This window comes from Arachis hypogaea, chromosome 5 (assembly GCF_003086295.3).
Source record: "Arachis hypogaea cultivar Tifrunner chromosome 5, arahy.Tifrunner.gnm2.J5K5, whole genome shotgun sequence".
Classification (NCBI taxonomy): Eukaryota; Viridiplantae; Streptophyta; class Magnoliopsida; order Fabales; family Fabaceae; genus Arachis; species Arachis hypogaea.
In genome coordinates, this window is record NC_092040.1 from 54770975 (window position 1) to 54781067 (window position 10093).

The following is a 10093-nucleotide window of genomic DNA, read 5'->3' on the forward strand; positions in this document are numbered from 1 at the left end:
TTAAAGGATAAATAAAACATAAAATAAAGATACTTATGTAATTCATTGGTGGGAATTTCAGATAAGCGTTTGAAGATGCTTTGTTGCTTTTGAACCTCTGCTTTCCTATTGTCTTCATCCAATCATGCGTGCTCCATTCCATGGCAAGCTGTATGATCCTCTCAGTGAAAATGGTCCAAGCTACGGTTTCTGTACGGCTAATCAACTATCGGATTTCTCATTTCGGATGAAAAATAACAGGCACAGCTACCGCACGGCTAATCATCTGTCGGTTCTCACTTGTGTCAGAATAGGATCTCTCTATCCTTTTACACACTGTCACTGTGCCCAACATTCGCGAGTTTGAAGCTCGTCACAGTCATCCCATCCCTGATTCTACTTGGAATACCACAGACAAGGTTTAGACTTTTCGGATCTTAAAAATGCTGCCAATTGGTTCTAGCCTATACCACGAAGGTTCTAACCTCACAGACTCGGTCCGTGGATTAGAGACCCAAGAGACTATACTCTGGCTGTTGTTCAATGACTACGTTGAACATCATGTAGACCGCTTGTGGTTGTCAGGCACGAGGATCTTGGCTAAGCGAGTAACGAAGATAGTGGGTGATTGTCACGGGTCACACCTTCATTCTGACTTAACTGAATTGAGTACAAGAGTATATCTTGAAGAAAAAGTAAGCGTAAATTGAAAGAGAAACAATAGTACTTGTATTAATTCATGAAGAACAGCAGAGCTCTGCACCTTAATCTATGAGGTGTAGAAACTCCACCATTGAAAAATACATAAGAGAGAAATGTCTAGGCATGGCCGAATGGCCAGCCTCCCTCAAAGTGATCAAAAGAACAAAAGATAATCCAAAGATGAAAATACAATAGTAAAAAGTGCTATGTATACTAAGCTAGTTACTAGGGATTACAGAAAATAAGTAACTAAGTGCAGATAGTGCAGAAAATCCACTTCCGGGGCCCACTTGGTGTGTGCTTGGGCTGAGCATTGAGCTTTACACATGCATAGGCCTTTTCTGGAGTTAAACGCCAGCTTGGATGCCAGTTTGGGCGTTTAACTCCAGTTCTGGTGCCAGTTCTGGCGTTTTACGCCAAAAAAGGTCTCTGGTGAGCGTTTGGACGCCAGTTTGGGCCATCAAATCTCAGGACAAGTATAAACTATTATACATTGCTAGAAAGCGCAAGATGTCTACTTTCCAACGCAATTGAGAGCGCACCAATTGGGCGTTGGTAGCTCCAGAAAATCTACTTCGACTGTAGGAGGGTCAGAATCCAACAGCATTTGGAGTCCTTTCTCAGCCTCTGAATCAGACTTTTGCTCAGGTCCCTCAATTTCAGCCAGAAAATACCTGAAATTACAAAAACACACAAACTCATAGTAAAGTCCAAAAATGTGATTTTTTCATAAAAACTAATAAAAATATGATAAAAAAAAGTAACTAAAACATACTAAAAACTATATAAAAACAATGCCAAAAAGCGTATAAATTATCCGCTCATCAACTTCCATCATATTATCCAAATAAAATTTTTAAGTTCTAAAACTTCCAAATGTAGGGACTAATACACACTGAAATCCTTGCATGAGCATACAATTTGAAGTTCACCCCACAGTCACTTAATCACTTCACCCATTAAGACATCACAAGCTATTCTTCAACCCACTCCAATCAAGAGAACCCTTTGTGCTTAATTCTTTGCTTGCTTGGGGTCAAGCAAGATCTTAAGTTTGGTGTTGTGATGCATGTGCATCTTTAGTTTTTTTAGTAATTGTTTCTTTAAATAAAGGTAGTGATCTAGTTTTGTCATTAAGATTTTCATGCTTTTAATCAATATTCTTAGAGTTTCTTTCCTTGAATAAAGTTTGATATTTTCCTTTCTTTTATTGAGATTTATTAGTGCTTTGATCAATGCTTATTGGAGTTGTTTTGTGCTTTGATAAGTGTAGGAAATGAAATAAGGATCAAAAGAACAAAGGAGGAAGCCAAGTACACGCTTTGGAACGAAGAACACACTTTGAAGGCATAGGATACACTTTTCCAAAACCAAAATTTGAGCTTGGAACCTTTGCCATCCAACGTGGTAGAGTGCCATCCAACGGCATGCGTACTCACGTTTTGGTGCGAAAAAGGGTATTGCGCGTACGCATGCCTCATGCGTACATGCAAGTGGTGAAATAAGCAAAATCGGTCATACGTACACATGACCCCCATTTCATGTCCCACGCCAATTTTGTGACATCCTACGTTGAAGCAAAATAAAGCATATTTTGAGCCAAGAATTGAAGCATAGTTGCACGCGTCCCACGTCTTTCATTTGACATGGCATGACAAAGCAAAACAAAAGCCAATTCGAGCCATTCCTTGAGGAAAAAGTGTGGCGTCCAACGTGGTTTGCATGCTGCTCCACGTCCAACCTCCAGTGTTCCAATTTCCTCATTCATTCCTCAATTTGTCCAAGTTTTTAAGCCCAAGAATCAATCTCAATATAGTTAAAATTAATGTAATCTGAATTTAATTTGAATTGGCATTTAGAATAAATATAAATAGAGGATGAAAGGACTTCTCAAGGGACCTCTTTTGGTCACTTTATCCCACTTCTTTCATTTTATTTTCTGTACGCCATGAGTGGCTAATTCTCTTTTCATTGGGGAAAGAAGCTCTTTTGAATTTAATGAATCAATTGTGATTTACTCTTTATTTTCAATTCATCTTTCATTTGTTTCTTTAGAAAAAAAAATCTTCATTCTTCATTTCAAGGATTCAAATGTCTTGAAAAAGAATTTGAATCTAACTTAAATTCCATGAGAACTTGGAAAAGGGATCATATGAATTGAGCTTGAAGATCTTTCTTTCAATTTTTGTGAATTTTGGTTTGGGATTGATAACATGACATTTAATCAACCCATATCTTGATTCATGAAATTGTGTGGCTCTAAATCAGAGACCAATCTTCATCTCTTCTCATGAATAATTAGATCAAGAGATTGCCAATTGATCAAGTTAAGAGAGATTGAATTACTAAGGAATTGGAATTCAATCACTTATGATTTGCGAAGAGATTAATGATTGTATGATTGAAGATTGAGATGAACACCAATTGATCCAGAGAATTCAATATCTCTGGACCCCAATGATCTTCCCTTTTTCTCTTATTTCCTTTATTAATTGCTTTCAATTAATGTTTATTTACTTTTCCAGCATTTACATTCTAGCATTTTAAATTTTCAGCAATTTACATTTACGTTCTTTACTTTTAAGTCATTTATTGCTTCCATTTACTTATTGCTCAAGTTATTTAAATTTTATACTTATATTATCAATTGTTCCTCATCAAATTGTGAATTGTCTGACTAGAATACTCAATCAATCATTGCTTGCTTAATTTCTTAATCCTCGTGAGAACTATAACCCACTCACTGTGGTATTACTTGATGCGATTTGGTGCACTTGCCAGTAGTTATGCGAAAAATCCTTTTTATAGTTGTAGGCGGTGAGCCAATATCCATTTATAGGGTGATTCCACCTTTGATGGTATGTAATTACTCTCTTTTATTAAGGAGGTTGTTGAGATCTCTTTCTTAGATTAGTAGGAGAGATTATAAGAGTTGGTTGTTTATTTAAACAAGTCGGGAAGAACTCATGCTGTTGCGCCTGACCTCTGTGAAGTCGAGTAGATCGCGGTGTGGATCTGGACTCTTACCCTATAAATTGTTGAATGGACTTTACTCATTTTAGGCCTGACTTTGAGTTTTTGGGTCAGAGTATGAATATATATATTATTAGATACATTAGATATTACATATAGATATAGACATATATATAGATATTAACAAATAATAAAGTATAAAAAATTTGTCAAAATGAATTATAAGAATATAAGATAACATGGCATAACGCAACATAAACTATACATTGTCATTTGTTAATTAGTATCAATTAATATATAAATACATAACTTATTTTAGTTGAAGAAATATATTTAGGGATAATACACCAGTTGCGAAGGTGTAAATTTTTTAATTCAACTTAATTTCGTACGAAGTAAATGGCATGCTATTTTCGTGGGACCTTTCTCTATATAATATAAAGAATACTTAAAACTTAATAAATCGTGGACATTTTGTAAATACATTTAACATATAGTATACGAAATATATATGTGCGTGTGTGTGTAATAATATATTCTGTGTAATAAAAAATTAGAAAGCAAAATCAATAAAAAATAAATTATGAGTGCACCCTGTCAGAACATGGAAGAACAATCCAAACAACGGGGCATTAACAGCTGGAGTAAAAGGGGCAAAAACCCAATTTTAAGATATGAAGTAGCAGAACTTTTTGAATTTGACCTTTCTTGATCCCACAATTTGGAGGGTCAAAAAATGTTTTGTATGGTGAGAAAGGTATACTTTTGTCTCTCCTTAGGTAAGCCATTCATAGTTTCATACCACCAAAAGAAGTTCCTTTATCTAAATGTATTTTAGAAGTATAAGAACTTCGGCATCTTCATTCTGCAGAATGTTGGACAGATATTAGGATCAGCATTTCAACTAAAGAGAGATTCTGCAGAATGTTAGACAGACATTAGGATCAGCATTTCAACTAAAGAGAATCACAGATGAACGGACTTGGCCCTTTGGGTTCTTAATCAATGTTTTTGTTTCGTGTTTAATCATTATAAGACCAAAAGATGCAACGTTTCATTCTGGATAAATACCAATCTTTGTCCTGTTTCACATGATCACATCATTGCATTGCATTGTTCCTTTACAATTGTTCACGAGACTAAACATAAATGATCCAGAATTTACAATTGTTCAGAGAGACTAAAGATGAATGATCTGGAATTATCCTCGGTAAGCATCAAAAACTCCGCTCTGGTAATGATTTCTCAGCTGGAAGTTGTAGTAATTCTCGAATCCCTTCAAGAACCTACGTTGAAATAGTGGAAGAAAAAGTTCTCATAACCCTAAACAAAGTAAAATTAACAATATTTGGATAGAATTACAACTTTGCTAAAATAATTTCAAAATAAATTCAACTCTGGCTCAAGTCTGAAACTATTATGCCATTCAACACTAGCCAACATTGCCAATACTTTCACAAAATATAATGGGACCAAGTAGCATCCCTTTGGTGGGAAGAATGGCCAGAGCGAATAGGGACTAGGAGACCAGGGATTTGTAACAATAATAATAATAATAATAATAATAATAATAATAATAATAACAATAACAGGTAAACCTTCAACAAAACCTACCAGCTTGATCTGCGCTTTAATTGATGCAATTGACTGATTGTACTCATCTATTTGCCTGAAATAAATAAGCCATGTCCTAAATTCGAATTTGCAACATTATTATTAAAACCAATTAGCATTATTTTCAAACTTTAAACGGAAAAGCAAATAAGAGAAACTCATTGCCCCCGTCTAGACAAAAAGAGAATAAAAGGGCAAAGATTTCTTCACAATGAATTGCCAAAGTAGAACAAAGAAGTTAAAATCTTCACAGATTCAATTACATTACTAACAGTCACAAGTATCTGCATACATGTATAATTGTTCCCAGGCAAAAAGGACCAGACATAGTTTCAAAATTTTGATCCTCGCGCTAAGTAGATACCATCCTTTTATAACACCAAAATGCTGAAAATGCTCAAGCTATATTTTCTTTATTTTGCTACTCTAGCCTTTTTAATCACTCTTTTAATGAGGACTTGGTAAGTGACTAAGTGTTCCAACTTACAAGCCAGAGTAATTCTATACACTGATCAATGATCAGCTTCGACCTTTCAGTCTAACCACATACAAAAATCATGCAAGATGAAAAGAAAAGACGCACAAAATTTGTCATAAGTAAATTCCCTCAGCATACTCGACTTAAGAACTGCACTTAAATCTTGAATATGATCATTTACCACACCTCCAAGCCATAGTACTAATGTCAATGTCTAACGAAAATCAAGTAGTTCAGTTCATGTTTATCACTTAATTTGAGATGTATAATAAAACACTCATGGTGGTTATTGATGCAGACGATGTTCAGCATAGAAAACATGAGGATCTTGGGCTACAATTTTACTATAGTTTTTGTTCCAATCCATTTTCCTTTAAACCACTCCATTTAAGTAAGGCATATATTGTTGCTTAAAATTTCAAAAGCAGGCCTGGAAAGGCATAATAAGGCAGATTGATGTTGATGTTTCCGCTATACAAAATATGTTAAGTGAAAATATCTTACTTAGCTATCCTTTCTTCCCTATTCTGTATGTAGTTCAAAGCTTCAGACCAAGTAAATTCAACATTGAATCCCAGCCCTACATCCACGAAAATATATTGTGTATTGGGCCTGCAAAGTTTCATCAACATTTAACATAGATTAAAAATGGGAATTTCACCAAATTAAAGAGAGAACAAGAAGGTCTATATTTATTAGTGCAAAGGTGAAAAGATAAAGGAGTGGGCTACGAGGGGAGAGGTTTGTTAGAGCAACTCCAATGCAGTGCTTTAGAGTTTCAAATCTGACGTGTACATGAAGTGAAATGGTTTGAAATTTCACTCTACATTGGAGATAATTGATGAAATGAAATCGGTCACACTTTAGAGAGACAGTTTCACTTTGGTGGAGAACCAATTAAATTTTGTCAATTCATATAAAGTTTTAAATGAATTAAAACCAAACATTGGATTCAAAAATCTCATATTTAGTCTCAAATCACTATTTATGAGATGTGGTTGGACAAATGCTAATGTGACACTTTGTGGGATCCAAAATGAAATTGAAATAAAACCAAGCATTAGAAATGCTCTTAGTTTGCAAGGTTGTAGATTCACAAAAGAAAGATAAAGCAGATATGAAAGTTGAACCATGTAGCATATATCTTTGATGAGAATATGGTGGTGAGTAATGACTAAAAAGTAGATACATATATCTTTATAACACATAACATATGCTTCATAATAAGGATTGATGATAAAACACATGTATGCCAAGAACAAAGTCAAAAGAAATAAAGAAAATATGTAATTTAAAGAATCAAAAAATGCAATTGGTCACCAAATCTGAGAAAAAAAAACAGCAGTGAAATAAAGTGAAAATATGATATGATGATGACTTACACTTCTGCTTGCAGGTACACCTCGGATCCAAGATTGACCAGAGTTCTTAGACTGGTAACACTATTCTTCTCTAGGTTTTCAATGTTTCTTCGCAAATCAGCACTGAGAACAAAAAGTCAAGTGAATCCATTTATAACACGAGGAACTTTATAGAGTGCAACATTGAATTCAAAGATGGTACGTAATACACCAAGTTTCACATGAATATATAAATAAATAGATACATAAATATTTTCTCTTTGGAAATTCCTAAAACTATGTAGTATGTAATAATGATGAACAAGTTAGTTTGAAGAGTCAGTCTTGGAATGCAAATTGCAAACTAATCCCTAAATCAGCTTATTGGCATGATCCACATGATAGGGGGCTTTGTTGTAACCACGGATTTTACAAGCCATGGATGATAAAAATATATGGTGGTGGTCCTAATTAATCTGTCACCAGAATACATAAAACTGAAAAAGGATACAAAATTTTCTGTTGTTCAAAGACCTTGTCCCTGCAAAAAGAAGAACAAAGGAAATAGGTAAAGAAAAACTGTGGAAACACATGCAACACGAGAAACACTCGTACTTATGGATGCACATATAAACAGCATCTATAAATCCATTTCAAGGGAAATTACAAAATTAATCCTAAATTCATATAGTAGCACAATACCTAAACAATGCCATGTCAACAAGAATGAAACTATGTAACTCCTTTGATTTCCAACTCATAATAAATCCAATGGCATCATATATATCCTACTAGAGCTTATGCTAATTGCAGAAAACCAACATTATTATTCAATAAGGTATATATACACATCTATTTGAACCAGAAAACAAACAAAATGAACAAATATAAGACAAATACCGCTCATCAATAGCACGTTGAAGATCAGGTTTCAAGCGACGATCAACGAATTCTTCGTATCTTTGAACCTTCTGTTGGGTAAAGCTTTCCATATGGTGAGTCCTCCTCCCTCCAACTAATTTACTAAAAGGATGATGTCAAAAAATAAATAATCAGGAACCTTTGCATATTACATACATAAATGCATAGAGCAATGCAAACACAAGCATAAATAAATAATTAAATAGAGAGAAAAGAGTAATATGTTAATGTGAATGATTTAATAAAGGGGTCTATGTTGATTGTATTGTCCAGACATAGAGAAAAATGTAACAATAAGACTTGACAGTTTTCTTTAAATATTCATAATTCTAAATTCTGATTAAGGTCCAATTTAGTGCTACAGTTTATCAAAGGAAAGCAAGCAGCTTCAAGGGAATAACCTATAAAGATGCAGCGAATCCTTTTACACAGTCACATATTACAAGTTTTTAGGCAAATGTATGTCCAAGATCCAAAAAGGAACAAGCATAAATCAAGATCTGCAACCAATCACATGCAAGCCACTTATTTCATCGTGTTTAATGAAGATGGAGTAGTGAACCTAAATTGCAAGCAAAACAGAAGCAAACTAAGCCCTTCCTCCTTCCATTTGTATTTAATCACAAATCTCTAACTAACTATTAGTTCCTAGCTAATCATATTTGACACAGTTTCTTCACAAGGGAAATAACAAAATAATAAAATCCAACAAAGTCAGCAAACAAAATAACAATAAGATTAACAATAAGAATCACTCACCAACCAGCAAGAAGACCGAGCAGCCACGCACCAGCAGGGACGAAGGAGCAGCAAACGGCAGAGACGAAAGAGCAGAGCAGCGACGCACCGGCAGGGACGAAGAAGCAGGGAACGGTGAGGAGAACGGCGAGGGACGAAACGGCAGGGCAGCGGCGATCGGCGACCGGCGAAGAGGAGCGGCGGAGGCGAAGTTAACGGTGCGGCGACGGCAAGTGAAGTGAGGGCACTGGTAAGGGTTGGGGTTCGGTGACCACAGCTGAGAGTGAGAGCTGACACTTAGTGACTTAGAGTAGCGTGTCCGAAGAGATGGGAGTGTGTAAGACAGAGAGATCGGGGGCTACGCCAGAAGTTTAGGGCGTAGGGGTTAGACTGCATGCTTATCAAAATCGAATCGTAATCGATTAGGCTAAATTACCGAACCAAGTCACCAAGGTAATGGTTCAATTAGTGCGAACTCTTGACTTTCCGAATCTGGAACTCTAATACTATGTCCTGAAACCACTCATCTCAAAAGCATAATTTGATAAGATAATGTAACACTAATAATCATATCTCTAATACTTTTTAAATCTTTATTGTACACATTATATGCTTAGGTTATTGGCTCGCTATACTTTCTCTAATTAATAAAATTAAAATAATATATATCGAATTAGAATAAAATTTAATTTAAATAATATAAATAAATAAATACAAATTTTTTTCTGGTTCAATAAATAGATTATTATAATTAAAAATAAAATAATATTTTATATTATTTATATTTAAATAAATTATATAAATTTCATTGTTATATATATACACACATGTTATTAGCTTTCAAAAGTGTGTTATGTCAAAAAGAGAAAATCAAGTTTGTTGTTTTTGACTTGTATACCATAATTCTAAAAACCGAATTAGATTGGTCGATTGAATCAGTTCAGCTGCGAACCAGATAGTACTACGATTTGGTTTTAGCATCAGAAATTGGTGATTTTAAAACTGTTTGCAAACCATTGAAATAATAAAAAATCAACTAGTTAAATCGAATCACGACTCGACCAGATCAATAAAAACATCGTTGTTTGATGTTAGGGAAAAAAGAAAGCATTCTTCAATGATCATCCCTTGAGCTAGGTTCTTCTATTCTCAACAAGGTTTCAGTTATTCCCCATCCCGAAAACACAACCCTAGGTTACAGTAGTCTCCCCCACCGTTGTAAGGAGGGCGCTATCGTCTATTACGTTCAGGCCTTCAAGGACAACTGTGTGCTCGTCCGGTCATCAACGCTTCTCCATCATTGAACAATTAGTGTGTCACTGTGTCTTTCTCGAGATCTACGTCAGTG

General features: G+C 34.9%; 1 protein-coding gene across 1 annotated transcript; it reads right to left on the bottom strand.

Annotated features, from left to right (window-relative positions):
* Positions 1–4697: 4697 nt before the first annotated feature.
* On the bottom strand, positions 4698–9217 carry LOC112801597 (uncharacterized). The gene is made up of 7 exons (XM_025844418.2): positions 8767–9217; positions 7987–8109; positions 7598–7627; positions 7129–7230; positions 6251–6358; positions 5269–5323; positions 4698–4940 (listed from the first exon to the last, which is right to left on the bottom strand). Exons 2-7 carry the CDS (start codon positions 8076–8078, stop codon positions 4872–4874), a joined length of 456 nt encoding a protein of 151 aa, XP_025700203.1. The 5' UTR covers positions 8079–8109; positions 8767–9217; the 3' UTR covers positions 4698–4871.
* Positions 9218–10093: the final 876 nt, after the last annotated feature.